Raw genomic sequence first — 15,905 nt, 5'->3', positions numbered from 1 at the left:
AGTATGTCACACAGGTATGGCAACTTGCAATGAGTACAACTAGTGGGAACCAGGAATCATGACTGCAGAAATGGGATGGCCCTGCTCAGCCTGTCTAACTAGATTGTTCCTTTGTTTTGTGTAGGAATGCACTATTTACACATGGAAGCTCCAGTCAAAGTTATCCACAGGGACCTGAAGTCCAGGAATGGTAAAGTAGCAATGCTCTGAAACGATCTGCATGTACTGTTACCCATTAATGTGGCATTTAAATCTGTGCCTGAGTTTTGTGAACAAGCAGAGTGCCATGGTTGTCATCAAAGCTGCACTTGTTGAGGCACAGAAAAGTTGTCTTGTTCCCTTCTCCCCATCCTGAGCCTGTCTGAAGTTCATTACAGACCTGGCATCATCTAGAACACTGTGGAGGACTCTTTCAACTTGTGTCTTCCTGGTCATGATTGGCCAAGAAAGCAGATTAAGCTTTCAGATACTGTCTGGGCACTCCTTACTTCTTTTTTCTATTTGGAAAGGTTGAGTACCAGGAAAGGCTGGCAGACACCAGACATAATAGACTGGATAAGGCCTATTATTTCTTATCAGAAAATCATGTCTTTGTTGTGGCTTTTTTTGAGGTTTGACAGATATTCAGGCTTTTGAGTCATACACGTTCAGTGTGGAGTCTGTACTTAGCAGTTGACAGTCATTTCTGAAAATTGCTGAACATTGCCTTTTAGATGAAAATTCTACCACTAGTGGTGGGATAGGAGAGGCACAGATTTCAATGATGTATAATAGTCAAGAAACATGTAGGTCTCACCTCGGTTTTAGGTTTTCTCCTCTTATTAATGACTCTTCCAGAGAGCTTCTTGGTAAACTAACTGTACTGGGGAGAATGAAGTTCATCTGTGTTGCTGTCCTTTAACTCAGTAAGGCCTGAAAGGTTTTGCATTTGTTCAGAGGCTTGCAGATATTCAGCAGATGTCCTGTCAGCTTCCCTATGAAACCAGGACAGGTGTGCACATTCAGATGCTGGCTCACCTTAGGGTCATTTGTCTTATTGAAAAATGAAGTATTTTGCTGTAAAAATGTATTAGACTTGCTTTTTGCATTCTTGTAACCTTTTGTTTTTTCATTTTCAGTTGTTATAGCTGCTGATGGTGTGTTAAAGGTATGAACACTTTAATTTTTTGTTGAGAGATGCTGCTGCTTGACTGGATGTTTCTGTGTCTGATGAATGAGGTCAATATTCACAATACCAGTTTAATATTTTATTTATTTTTTGCCAGATCTGTGATTTTGGTGCCTCAAGATTCCACTCCCATACGACACACATGTCATTAGTGGGCACTTTCCCATGGATGGCCCCAGAAGTTATTCAGAGTCTTCCAGTGTCTGAAACATGTGACACGTACTCGTACGGAGTGGTGAGTGCCTCATCTCACTGTGCATTGTGGCAGTGAGACAGAATTCATGTGCTGCAACTGCAGCAATTCTAAATAAGAACAACAAGAAATGCCACAGTTCCTTCTGTGACTGACCCATAATTTATAATTATATGCTTGAAAATGATAGGAAGAACATAGTATCTTGCATGTTTGGTAGCATCTCATTAGATTAGCAGCATGCCAGTGTAGGAAGTTCCACAGTTATTCAGCATATGTCCAAAGGCTTTCAGGAGCTTCTGAAAACATCATGAATCTCTGCTTGTGGAGCTTTTTTTGTGGAACTAAAGAGAAAAAGCTTATCTTGTAACGGGGGGTAACATTAGCATTCCACTTTCCCCAAAATAGAGTGTCACTGATTTTTATTAAAAAGCAGCTCCTCTATGCTCAATTGTTTAAAAGACACTGCTATCACTATCTGTGAGAATAGACCCCATCTGAAAATACAGAAGCCCAGCACTGCTTTGCTGAAGGGTGAGGAATCAGTTATAGTTCATAAGAATGTCAGGTTTTCAGATTCAGTAATGTGAATTACTTTACTCTGTCAACAGTTAAACTCTAATTTAGTTTTGCTCTGCAATACAAAGCAGGCTAGAAATAGCCCTACTGGTCACATCAGTTGTGTGCCTAAGCCCATAGCCTTCCTCTGGCAGAGAACAGTAAAGAGTATTTGGGGCAAAATGAAAGGAAGTGGGGCTGTAGTTTCTGTGCATATTGGTGCATTAACCATTTTTCTGTTTGCATTCAACAGTGGGTGGCAAAATGAGAAATTCTTCACTACCTGCCAAATGTTGTGTCTCTCTCTTTGAGGAATGGGAGGAGGTAGATGTGAGGAAGGCACTGTGATTTTAAGCTAGCACCTATGTCTGTACACATCTAAGCTGATGTCTCAGTGGAGAGTGACTTAAACTTTTTGCCAAACAGTTGTTTATAGTGAGAAAAATTTTTGAGACATGATGTGGCATCACTTACCAGTGAAAGTTTGAAAGTTTGCAAGGATCCTATTTGGTCAATTCAAAATACTTGCTTGCTTAACTGAACTAGGTCACAAAGAGTAAGAGAACATAAGCTAACAAATATAAATATTAATGTAAACTGTTACTGGAAGCAATCACATATTGTCCACTGAAGGGAAACATTCCAGTTTCAAAACAGAACAACAATGTTAGAGGAAAAATTCCAAACATGGTGTTACAGTTCAAACTTCTCACATAGTCATCCTAGTTTGAATTGACTTTAGTAATGTTTTCAAAGTGGGAGAAGGTAAGAAATTGTTTAGTATCTCATCATGTCAAGTATTAACAGTGCCTTGGGAACAGTATGTTGTGAAAAGTTTATTTGACCTCATTGAAAAAGTCAGGTTCCTTTAACAGTTCTGTGCTTGGAGGTAAAACTGAACTATCCTCATTATGAAAACAGTTCCGTGTTACCAGAATATTTTAGCATTGTTATGGGTGTGTAGTGCTACTTTAGAATGTCTAGTAATGATCCACAATTTTTTAATACATTATTTTTAAATTAATGTCTTCTACTGTGAGTAGAAGCTTATGAATTCATAAGCACTTAGGTGTAATTATTCTTTTTATAACTCTAGTCTTGGAACAGCATTATTTTCAGAGGAGATAGATGGGTAGAAATGAAGAATGGCAGTGGCCCAAGTTCTCTGTTTCTGAAATAAGTGATATTAGGGGGTTATACCAGCAAGAAATGGCCTGAATATAACATTGAAAGTTGGAATCTCGCTATAATAAGTGTTATAACTACCAGAGAAGTAGCTAGGGGTCTGAAAACAAGAAATCTGAGAAAGGGTGTTTTTGTCTCTTTAAATTATTATCATTTATAAAAACAAAATGTAAAGAATCTCTTTTTGAAGCATAACACTTGCCAGCAGCTTTTGTGCTAGAGAGACAAATCTGCTTTACTTCAGTTAAAGTCCTCTTAACAAAGAACAGAATCCTTTCAAATGTAAACTAGTAAGATGCTAGGAATAGATATTTCAATTGCAATATTTGTCATCTTTCCCATGGTTTTCTTTAATTTCCTTTCTTTTATTTTTTTATCTGATAGTCTTTTCTTTCTTCAAACCCATCTGTGATTTTAAATGTTCTGCTTAGGCTGTGCGAGAGCTCTTTTCCATGAAGTGTTGAAGCCTTTCTGCAGCCTCATAGGTCTGAGCTGCTTCTCAGCTGAAATGAATTTTCCTTTTTGTGAACAGTTGTATGCATGTTTATAGCTAATGTTTAGATTAGCTTGTCCTGCCCTTCATGGATGGTTAAACAGGCCTATGTATTCTCTGAGATACATAGTCAATAATTTATAATACTGTCATGAAATGCTAAAGCGAAATTTTCAAGGAGAATTTATTGCCACACAAAGAGAGATCTTACAGTTTCCTTCAGCCATGCTGTAGTTCCCCTTTCTGATCCATTTCCAAGTCTGTACTCTAAACAACTAAATCCAAGTGTTACAAGTGATCAACCCTGAAACTGACTTGTATGTCACTGTGTGTTGCTCAAAAATTATTCCTTGCCATCTCTGTCATTCCTTGCCGTCTCTGCCAGATAGGAAAGTGTATGTGGAATGACAGTGTCACTCTAAAAGCTGTTCAAAATCATGAAGACATATGCTCAGAATATATTATCCTGGCAGAACTGTTTGTAGTGCACCACAGTGTGTGTTTGTGTATCAGTATAAATGTATTTAATTGCAGAAAGCTTATCCAGTATAGTTGAATTATTTTATCATTTACAAGAACAAATAAGTAAGACCATTAATTGGCTATTGGTGGCCTAGAGACTGCCATTAAATGTAGCAGCTGTTCAAACACTGCTTTAGTTATGAGAACATATGTTATTTATAGAGGGAATGTTGGCCAGCTCCAGGGGTTATCCCTTACTCTTTTTGAAAAGAATGATGCGATCTTTAACTGCAGTTGGATCAATGCAGAGAAGACAGACCTAATTTTCATGCCTAAGGGCAGCACCTCTGTGAGTGCAATGCTAATGCTTTTGCTGTACCTCTGCTAACTGTGGCTCCTGACCATTGTCTGTGAACAGTTTCCTACCAGACAAAGCATAGTTTTTTTCAGCGAAGGTGTTCAGAGTGTTTTCTTTTCCTCAGATTACTTACTTGGATGTTCTTCTATCCACATGGCACTTTGAATCTTTGTTGGCTTTGCAGCAGTGTGGGGACAGGGTATGGGGTAGAGGTGTTGTGGATTTAGTTTTTCCTTTGGGTTGTTGTCACATAATTGAGAGGATAGGAATTGAAATGCACAGCTGAGCTGACAGAAGTAAATGTGTGAGCTTTTTCTGAAGACCACCTATTTCTTATAGTCAGGTTTGTGTATAGGGTGAACATTCATACATTTATCTCTCCTTTCTCTTCCTCTATATGCAAAGATGAGTCCAGCATCTTCAGAGGCTGCAGCTTACTGCACTATATTAAATGGCCTTGCTTTGTTTTTCATCATTGTGTCTAGCTTGGCTGTTTTCTCCATGAGCACATGCTGTCCATCATCATGGAGATGTGATATGATTGGGAATGGAGGTGATCCTCACCATTACATGTGGGAGGGAAAGTGAACCACGTCAGTCTCAATTAGATTGTAGACCAGAAAGGAAAGATAAAATAATTTCCATATGAAGTGATCCAGTAAAGATAAAATAATTTCCATATGAAGTGAGCCAGTTCTGAAAATGAACAGAGTGTACCTCACAATGAAGAGGCTGGGGTAAGTTAGGCTGAGGTCCTTGTCTGCTGCTGAATCACCCTGGGGAGAGCAAGAGGCAAGTGAGAATGCAGATAGTACCCATTTGCTGCTTTTAAAAGACTGCTGATGCAGTCATTCACCTTAGCTGATGATTCAGGGTAGCTAGTCCATGGGAAGGGGTAGAAACTCCTGTAAAACTGAAAATAGAGACACGTCACCGTTGGAAGGAAAGGCTCTCTCTGTACATTTGGCCTGAATATGAAAATTGCTTTGTTGTTAAAATATTTTCTAAACCTGTGTAAGTAAATGCAAGGATTTCCAACATCCCACTTTGGTATCTTTTACTTTCATTTGTTAGTAAAATGAAGGCATCAAGAAAAATCCTTCCTATTGTGTCAAATTGTTGTTTTTCTCTTCAACTGTGTGCAGTCTTGGACAAATTTTTAGCTAGCACTGTTGCTTTAGGGAGGCAGTGATCTGTTGGAGCAGTGGAAATAAACACTAAAGGTGTCATGATAAAGGAATTCGGTGCAAAATGTTCTGCACAACCATATGTGCATGAATGAAACAAGACAGCTCTTAAAATTTACAGTCTTCTGAAAGAAAGATAGCACAGCAGTAGTTTTCCAGCTCAAGGCTCTTGAAGACATTTAACATGTATTTCATTATGTTCTTTACTGGAAGGTTATTTAGATACTGCTCTATCTGATGTGCAAACTTGAGTTTTTTCCTCTGTAGTGTCATGGTACAGTCCCAACAGATGAGGTTGTTCTGCAAGGCTGCTCAACCACATGTTTGATTTGGTCCAGGAACCTTTGTTTTAAACTGACTTTTTATACACTGCTTTTATACACTGCTTTTTTTGTCTAAAGTACATGGGACTGGTAATTTTTTTTTTCCTTCTCTCACAATTAAATTTCCTTCTCGACCAGTAGAGAAGTGATAATTTGAGTTACAACTGAGGTGCCTTTTTTTCCTTCTGAAAGGACTGAACTGAGGCTAACAGGATAATTTAATAGATCTGTGATAGTTCTCCCCATATATTTCTTATTCTCAAAAAAACTGTTCTTATTTTTCCAAGATACCCTTACGTTTACTAATCAGTCTTCTGACTCAAGCAGAATTATTGAAATAGGTCTATTGTTGGAGTACTCTGTTCACTTGAATAAAGGCCCAACTCTGCTTCAATGCATTTTTTTGCTTGACCCCCATCTGTCAATATTCTTCCATTTGCTTTTTCATTATCTTCATAGCTGTCCACAGTCCATTCAAAATGATGCAGCTGGAATAAACCTGCGCACTAACCCAAACACTAAGGATATAGAGACTTGTATAAGGATCTTAATGCGTTTTGGCAAATCCTGCATTAAAGATTCTTTGTTGTTGTTGTTATACTTGATATATGAGCAGAAGAAAAAGTTTGTAGATATTTTCAACAAGATGTGTCTATGAAAGTTTTGCTTAAAAAAAAAAGGGGGAACATAAACAAGTAGAGGTACAAAGTGCTATTAATTTGGTTGAATTCCAATATGTTGTCCCAATGGCAGAAAAACACATTGAATTCATTGACTTGAAGCCTTTTTGATGATGCCAAACTCTTTTCTACAGAGTAGCTTAGATTCTTGGGTACTGTGTTATCAAAAGGCTAAAAGCATGCAAAACTAGGAGATCTTTCTCTAGCTAAGGACAGTATGTCTATAAAAACTCAAGGAGAAGAGAGTAATTTTTTATATGCTGTATATTGCTTAGTTTAATATGATCACATACTTGGAGATAAACAATTACAGTTTTGATTGCAAAATTGTATTTTTATAGGTATGTCAAAGGAGCTAAATACCTTTTGGATCATATTCACTGGTTGCAGTCGCATAGAAATATTTTTAAATGAAAAATTACTGCAAAGCAATGTCTAGCTGGAGCTGAGAAGGAGAGGAAGAGCATTGTCTTCCCAAGACCCAGTTGCCAAATGTGAACTTTATAGTGTACAAAGATAGTAAAAAAGCAACCCAGTTTTTCATCTTAGCTTTTCTGTAGAGGAAAAAGCAGAAACATTCAAATTAATTTTGTGAGAGGATCTTGCACACAAACACCGGTCCAAGTTCCTGCAAATGAAAACTGGTTGCCTGGTAATTGGATACAGAATAGTGCTGTATCAAGGTTTAATAATGTATTTAAAATACAAAGTACAGAAATAAAAATTCTTTTCTTTTTTTCTCTTCCAGGTTCTCTGGGAGATGCTAACAAGGGAGGTCCCCTTTAAAGGCTTGGAAGGATTACAAGTAGCTTGGCTTGTAGTGGAAAAAAACGAGGTAAGACTACGTTTCTACATTCAGGTACATAGATCAGAAAACAGTATTGGGGTTTTGCAAAAGACTTTTTCATCTTCTTCAAATTGAAAGTAAGTTCACGCGTATGGAAAGATTAGCAGTAGGAGCTAACACAAAGGGTCAAAGTGATGTTATTCCTCATGAATGGACCCTTTACATCTAATTGTTGCAGCTTCACGTCGTGATGCTGTAGATCAAAAATTGTACAAGTACTGTACTAGTTTCTCAGTCTCAATTGTAAAACCTAGGGGTTTGTTCTTAGTGATGAAAGAAGCCATTGCGTCCAAGGTAGGGGAACAGTTTAACTCCATCTCCTGCGTTTAGGACATCTTTTTACTGGCCGGGAGTTGATATATCTGTAAGAGACCTTCAGCTACTTCAACTTAACTCTCCCAGCAGGAGTCACTATAGTACAAGAAACTGCCGCTTAGATGAAAATTTCAAAAATAAAAGAAGAAAAAATAGTTTTAAAAAAAGAGAGAAATTACAGTTTTGCCACCTACGTTCAACACTACATTGAAGATGAGCTCCTCACTGGTATCGGCAAGGCTGTGGCATAGCTGCAAGCCTCCTCATGCAGAGTCTTTCCATTTCAAAAGCACTTCAGTGGTGTAAACACCGTTTGTACAGTGTCCCCAGCCTCGCTTTTCTTCTCCTCACAAATTGAGGCTTTCAGTTAGTTGGACATGTGAGCGTATATCTGAACACATAGTCCCTTGATATCAAAGACAGTAACTACATTTAAAAAACATTTAAAGTTGTGACTGTACCACACACAGACAAGCATGGAAATCCTCCACAAAGATGAAACCTCCTCTATCTAGACACAGCGGAAGCTTGGGAAACATTACAATGGCAAGGCACCGGCTGTACAATACAGATTTCTATTATTCTACATAAACTGTTTCTCAAAATGCTTCAGAGTTAAACAGAGGAGTTAGGTTTCCTCCTCTTAGTTTAATGTTTTTTGTTGGTGTTTTTTTCCCTCTCTCTTTTTTTCTTCTTTTTGAGGACTGGATTAATTCCAATGTCATATACCAATTAGTTGGAAATGCTACACTAACAGTGTGAAGATTGTGAATGTGGTCTTCTACTGCATTTATGAGAGCAGGGGGCACAAAGACACTCTTTCTTCTAGTCCAGGAAAAGCCTCACACATCATTTTGAAGGAGGAACCTTAAAGCTTTCCATCAACAGTATTTGGCTCTTGTGCTTACCACATGCAGTTTTATGTAAGGGGTAAGAGTGGCATTGGGAATGTTGTAAAGACATGCAGTCACATGCTGAAACATGTCCAAGCGTACAACACACATTTCTCTGCAGTTTTCCAGAGCAAGGAATTGTGTAAAATCCAGTATGAACTAAATGTAGGTATGACTATTTTACTAATGGCTGAAGAAACCTAAGGGGTGCATTCTCAGAGCCAGCTCTTTGTCTGTCAGGTACCACTAGCCTGTTGCTACCACTTTTCTTAGGGGGCTGTGAGGGAGGTTAGAGGGCATTGCATACTTTTAATTTTTTCTGGCCATGACCTGGGTAACATGTCCAGCATAGGCCTTGAAAAGTCAGCTTGTGCTGCTTTTCTTAGTTTTCTGTGTCCCAAAACAAGTGTAAGGGTCAGGTTCTGCTCTCAGTTCAGCCTCTTGATATCAGTGGGATTGCATGGTTCCAGTCCACAACAGGACTGGATCACTGCTGAGCCACTCCTCCATTTTTTGGATTGCAAGTCTTTTGTTAAAATTAGTGAGGGATTGAGGGCAAAGCATATTTGCATGAGGTGAAAAATCCCCTTTGTAAAGCCTGAGGCTAGCAAATGGAGTAGATTCTAATGTGTCTGTATGGATCTCTTTTGACACTATGCATAATTTCACAGTGTTATTTTTATTCTGGTAGAGATTTTTTAAAGCCATTTTTTTAAAGAAGAGCAAAGCGTGAGAGTCCAGGTTATGCTAGACATGATCTCATAATAAATTGCCACTGAGAAATGTGTTCTTTATTATAACATGACATTTGGATCCTGCTACTTCTATATTACGTATTATATAGGCGACATTCTTCACAAGTGAGACAAGTGGTGATTGCTGCTGCTTGTCCACGTCCTGGAACACTGGGGGTTACAGACAATACTGCAGCAAGACTAGCCAGTGTATTTTTAGGCCAATGACTCAATTACACATCAGGCACCAGTGCAACTTATTTGTGCCTTGTACAAATTTCTGTGTATTTCTTCCACAGAAACCCTTGCACATTAAGTTATGACATTGATAATCAGACTTCTGCAGTGCCCGGCCTCTGTGTCTCATGTTTCCAGTTCTTACAGGGTTCAAATGCTTTTGGAACAGGATTTAACTCTTACTTTTGGCTGCTGTGTCTTGTAAGGCTTTGCAGGTCACACTGCAGTAATGTAATGGTACAGAGTGACATAACTTGCTCTGCTTTGCTTCTGAAATGGCAATAGTAGGGCAGATGAAAGGGTGTTCCTGAGAGGATAGTCTGAACAGGAATGTAATTCCTGGTTCTTGCCTCTTAGAGGACAAGAACCCTTTTTCCAGCTTGACCTCTCTTACACTTGGACTCACTTTCACTGAGAAACTGGTTTTCTATCTAACTTTTAAAAAATTGTTTATATAATGTGAAACATCTGAAGTCAGTTAACAGCTTTAGTGAGAGCAGAGGGACCTCCTTCAGTTGTAATGTTGGAAGCATGTGCAATCAGCTGGAGAGGCTTCAGTATCTGTGTATGTGAGAAAGGATTTGCTTTTAGGCTTTCCAGTCTGGAGGCAGGCTGTTAATGCAAAAATCTTTTAATTTAAAACTCTCAGCAAATGAAACCAAACTAGCTGCAAACTAATTCTCTGTAGTCAGTGGTCCTGGCTATAACCAGCAACTCCTTGTCTTCAGTCATTAGGAAATATTTATGAGTTCACTGTGCTCTGTGAGTGCTTTCTGAGATCTGCATGTCCTCATTAATCCTTCTGACCACAGGCTCATGAAACGTCTCTTGTGTCATGTAGAGCTTCACTTAACTCTTTTTAACTCACTTAATGTAATCTATATTTCAGCTATTTGTGTGTCAAAAGTGATTATAGTATTGAACAGCTAGATCATTTATGTGGGAGAAAGGAATTAAGGCAGGCTGTACATTATGCCTATCTGACAAGCAACTTAAAATACTATGCAGTAACCTCCACAAATGGTTATGTTTTAGTATTAAAAACTGTTTGTCTTGGTTTTGGTTCTTCTCTCTGAGCTTTCTTAAGGAACCCCATTTGTGCATTTGATATGTTACTTTCTTATAGGTCTATTGAAAATTATTTGTGCTTCTTGCTAGTGTTAGTAATTTTGATTTTTCTTTCTAATATGTCTCCACATTTTTATATTGTATTTAAAAGAGAGAGTGTATTTTAGTTCTTTGAAGTCTATTGGTGTCATAGGAAATTGCTTAGTAGCAGCTTAAAGGGAAATGCTTCCAGTAACTGATACATTTTCTTTCCATTAGAGATTAACCATTCCAAGCAGTTGTCCCAGAAGTTTTGCAGAACTGATGCACCAATGTTGGGATGCTGATTCAAAGGTAATTAAATGTGTGTTTGATTTCTGCACCACCACCCCAGCCTTGTTTTGCAAAGTGCATTAGCATTTCTTTGGGGGAGAAGTCTGAGCTGACACCATTGACACATTTTCTTGACAATGATACCCAGGACTTTTTTTTTAGTGTGTGTATATATTTATACCTAAATAACTCTCTCTCCCTTTTAATCAAGAGTTGCTATGCTGCTAACTGTAACTATTGAAGACAATGACAGGGAATGTGGTAGGATGGCAAAAATGTAGCCGTTTTGGAGCAAGTGGGAAAATTGTGGGTTTTATATTTTCTTTCAAAGGTTAATACTTAATCCCTCTTGGATGTATGTGATCATCACGTTATAAAATACAAATTTCAAGGTCCAATTCTGTGCCCTATTGGTGTTGAAAACAACACAAGTATAAGTAAAGAATAAATTAATCCATAAAACATGGGTAGGAACAGCAGCAACACATTCTAAATTAACATTAAACCTTTCCTAATCTGTTCCCATAGGGCTTGAATAGTGAGCTTTATAATGACTGTACTGTAATAATATGATAATAGCAGTGCTGTTTAACCATGAAAACAGAATAAAAAGTTAAAAGAGCTGCACCATTGTTACTATTAATCTGCTGTTACAAGGAAGGGATTGAATAAGTATTTAGACAGTAAAAGCTTGTGTAGATTATGAGAGTTACCTTCTTTAAATGGACTTTGTGACCATCCTATTGCACATAAAACTGGCTGAAAAGAGCCTGTGGGCATACTAGCTTTAGTACCAAGGATGGATTAACATCTATTTCCTTTGCCTATGAAAATATTTGAGACATTGAAGAATAGTTAAGTAAAGGAAATTGTGCTCTTTTTCTCAAGTCAAGGCACCAGGAAGAGAAAGTTAGCAATTACTTCAAGGAGACCAAGATTAATTCCAAGAGAAATGAGAGCATATAGGTGCTCTAAACTAGAATTTATCACCAAAGAGTAGCCATAGAAGAATAATATGAGAAAGGAAATATGCATTCTTGGTCTCTCTTTTAAAAGCAAGAGGTTGTTTTCCTGCAGAATGGATCTGGAAGACTGAGATTCATCGGCATGTGATTTCCACATGAACACACATATAATTGCCATTCTTTTAATACTCTCCTTGTATCCACAGAGGGGGGAGAGGGGAGAAAAATGCTTCAAGTTTTTGAATCTACAGGTAGGCTGCTTAAGTTCTATGTCAGTAATTACTGAAGAGGACTTTCAGTGCCGACTGCTTATCTTTACTAACTGCTCCCAAGTGTCAGCATCACTACCAAAGGCCCCAGAATAAGAATTCTTGGAGCTTCTTTTCTGTAATTGTCACATACTAGATCAGCTCACTTTGCCTTGTTTGAACCACATCCATAAGTGTCCAAGACTGTTGCTGTTTCTCAAGGAGAGGGAGGGATTTGCATGTTGTAAAAGAATGATGCTTAACCATCAGGCTGAGTTCTGTCTGATAGAGTAATTTATCTGGGTGTGCGCTGGTTCCTGGGGACATTGTTCCCAGAATTCCTGCAAACTGCAAATCTCCTGTGAGATGGGGTTTTTCTGACAGTCTGCTCTTCGCTAGTTTTTTCGTGCAGCTCTTCTTCTGTTAGGCAATTACAGCTTTGTTCACATGACTGAAATGGAGTAATCTGTGGTCACAATTTGGACATGTGACTGACTTATTCAGTCACGTGCTGGGAAAGGGTCGCTACTCGCAGCTCTCCAAGTGCTTTGATAAAGGGCTGTGTGGCCTGCTTGAACCAAAAGATGGAGCACGCTCCTCTGAAATAGTGCTCTGTGCAGCGTTCCCTTTTGCCAGGATTAGCTTTAGAAAATCAGATCGTTGATGCATGAACAAGTTACTGAAGGTCAAGCAGGGGTGAGCTTGAGTATGTCAGCTGCTCAAAAGCAGTTGCTAAGGTGCATACTTCTAGCCCACAGAATTCATGAGGTAACTTTTGGTGGCTTAGCCCTGAGAAATGAGGGATATGCATTTATGGTGGGGCTAAGGAATACACTTGGAGAGCTGTTGAGGAGCAGCTGGAGTGTCAGACACTGCTCACACCATAATTTCTTCAGACCTGGTTATTAATACTGCTTTGAATTCTTAAGAATTTCTTCACACATAGAGAAAAATATCTGTAGTGCTCCATGTGATACCTGGAATGGTAGTCTTTATGCAGTTTAAACTGCTAGTTGAAACAAAGAGTTCACACTTTACAATTTCTACGGAACAAGTTGCTTTTGCTTGGGTATTAGGTAATTGTAGAAACAAGGTTGCTCATCACTGATGTCTTTGTTTACTGGGGTTACTTGCTTTTGAGTTGTAGGTGAATAATTCTTTCTCATTTCATCTGTTCCTTCAGTTTCTTTCCACATCAAAAATGTTTATAAATTACAGAGTATTTTAATGGAAATCAGAAAACTGGGAACAGAGAAGAAACAAAAAATGAAAGACATATGGATTAAATATCTTGATTTTATGGAGACCTATTCAGTAAGAAATACTGAGTGGAAGGAAACAATGAAAACATTAGCCAGAATTATTTCTAGAGGGGCATATATTTTAAAGATTTCAGTATGAGACATCACAGATATAAAGGGAAACAGTTTTCAAAGGCGACTCATGCCTTGATATTTTAAGAATCCCTTATAAGGACTTTCTAGAAAGTGCTAAGCAGTTATCTACTGAAAAGAAGATTTTATTTTTTTTTGGAGTTTCTCAGCTCAGGCTCCCAGTTTCCCAAATCACTTCTTGCCAGTTTTAGCTAAGGTATCACTCTGCATTTAGAATGCATTTATTAAATCTGAAATTATCCTTTCCTAGGGGCAAGAAATCATGAAAACCCATGTGACAGTGTAGGCTTGTGCCTTCCTGTCAGGTTTGTCTCCATGCAAAGCTGCTGCCTGTAAATCTGGCAGCTGCAAAGCTGGCAGGGTAACTGCTGGCTGTTTACAGAATTTGCACAGCCAGAGATGTACAGTACTTTGACATTACTGTGTGACTCTGTCTGCATTTGTTCCAGCTCCAGTTGCACCAACTCTGCAGCCCCTTTGCCTGTAGTGCAGGACCCATCACATGATTGTTGCTGCTTCTCCCAAATCAGCTGGTTGATCCTTTTGCCTGCCCTTAGTAAAAGCCCTGTTCTCTGTCATTGTCTCCACTCTGGTTACTCCAGGCAAGCCTGATAGTAGAGCTAACTGTGCTCGCTTAGTGTCAGCCCTGCCCTATACTTTCCTCTAAACACCTGAGAAAAAAGGAGCAAGCCAAACTCATAGATGTGTTTTGTAAATTATCCTGAATAGTCCCTAAAATATTGTAGATAATGCAGCATGGGAATGTTTGCCCTTGGTGTCTTCCTGAAAATACAATTTGTTTTGTATAGGCACATTATGTACCTGCCAGTCTGTGGGACAATGCGTAGCAGTTGCAGTACCCTTCAGGGAGCCACCTGAAGCTTCTCACCATTTGGGAGGCCCTTGAATCCCTTCAACAGTTCACATCCACTGGTGTGGTCACAAGAGATGCAGCCATAGGAACAAAAAGGGTGTGAAGGCTGGTCAAAGGTTCTTCTGCCCCAAAACTGCACTGGAGTCAGTGGTGGTGGTACCAGGGATGGATTTTGTGCTCTGTGCCCCCAGTGCAGCCCACTCCTGACCAGCAAGTTTGGGCTCTTCCCAGGGTGTGTTCAGAGGATCTGCTCAGCTGTGGCAGGTCCAGCACCATCATGCATGTGGAGGGGAGGACAGCTGCCTCCCCAGCCCCTGTAAGGGCAGGGTGACCCTGCTGGGTCTCCATACAAGGGACTGTGTCACCCGTGCAAGCAGTGAGCTGCTGCTTAACGGGTACCTGTTGCTGTGAGCTCTGGGTGCCCAGCCTGCCCCTCTCTGCATGCTGGGCTGGGGAGAAAATTGCATAAGCACTTGTGCTGGGCCGAGCATGTCTATGGCAGAGAAAATGTGTGTAGCTCACTGAACTGCCCATTGCCTGAAATCATGGAGATGGACCAAAAAATGACAGACAAAGCCTCCAGTTACAGCCGAAGAGTGCAGCATTACAGTATAAGAGAGCTTGTCTCTCTTTTTGTTATGCATTTGACACTTTTTCATGCTGTTTGACATTTAAAATAAAGAAATTGTCTGTCTTTTATAATGTGGAAATCACTTGGATCTTCCCAAGAGAGACACCTCAGCATTGTTCCTAATTGTTTTTGTGCTCCCAAATTAAAATGCACGTTTTAATTGCGGCATCTGTAATTTTAGCAGAAATGGTATAATTAAAGGCACAGCAGAGAGAGAATGTGCATCATCCCCTTATTATGTATCTACATTTTGTTTCAACCTTTTGTCTCAACCTTGTCTGGGGTCTGTCAAACAGACTAACAGAGTCAGTGCTCTTTCAAGAAACACATTTAACTGACTTTTTCAGTTTTCAGTTATTATCCTACTTCATAGCTTCCCTTTGGGACTAAGGGAAAAGTGAAAAAAAAAAAAAAAACAGAGAAATTTTACCTGGTCTTTCTGACTTGTGAACACAATGGGTCTTGGATGGAGAGTCCTGGAACAAAGTTCAGTAAATGAGCCCAGGACAGAAGAGCACAGAGTCCACTAACATGAGCTTAGCTGCCAGGCCAAGACATCCTTCCCCTAACTTCAATCTTCACTTCTTCCCTGGCTGCTTCTGAAGTAGCTAAGTGAGAGTTTTTCTGAAAGTATCTCCTCTGCAAGAGGGGAACTGCAGCCAAAAACCTGTTTTTGATAGGCAGCTAAATGGCTTGTTCACACACCAGAGTTTATATTAATACCTGTAAAAGGCCATCTGCATAATTACCAGTTGCTGATGGTCCAGCCTTCTCTATTTG

At 39.2% G+C, this 15,905-nt stretch overlaps 1 protein-coding gene across 2 annotated transcripts in view; it reads left to right on the top strand.

The window, feature by feature from the left end:
* Positions 1-15,905, top strand: part of MAP3K20 (mitogen-activated protein kinase kinase kinase 20) — an 89,881-nt gene that overhangs the window by 34,639 nt on the left and 39,337 nt on the right. For both annotated transcript variants that reach the window (XM_054277852.1, XM_054277851.1), the window contains 5 exons: positions 125-190; positions 1,119-1,147; positions 1,266-1,403; positions 7,356-7,442; positions 10,960-11,034. In XM_054277852.1, the coding sequence (XP_054133827.1) occupies positions 125-190; positions 1,119-1,147; positions 1,266-1,403; positions 7,356-7,442; positions 10,960-11,034 (395 nt within the window). The remainder of the gene's footprint in view (positions 1-124; positions 191-1,118; positions 1,148-1,265; positions 1,404-7,355; positions 7,443-10,959; positions 11,035-15,905) is intronic.

This window comes from Melozone crissalis, unplaced genomic scaffold (assembly GCF_028551555.1).
Source record: "Melozone crissalis strain CALT ecotype California unplaced genomic scaffold, PUWL_Pcris_2 ptg000023l_1, whole genome shotgun sequence".
Classification (NCBI taxonomy): Eukaryota; Metazoa; Chordata; class Aves; order Passeriformes; family Passerellidae; genus Melozone; species Melozone crissalis.
The sequence above is the reverse complement of the archived record's forward strand: the minus strand, read 5'-3'. Positions and strand labels throughout refer to the sequence as shown.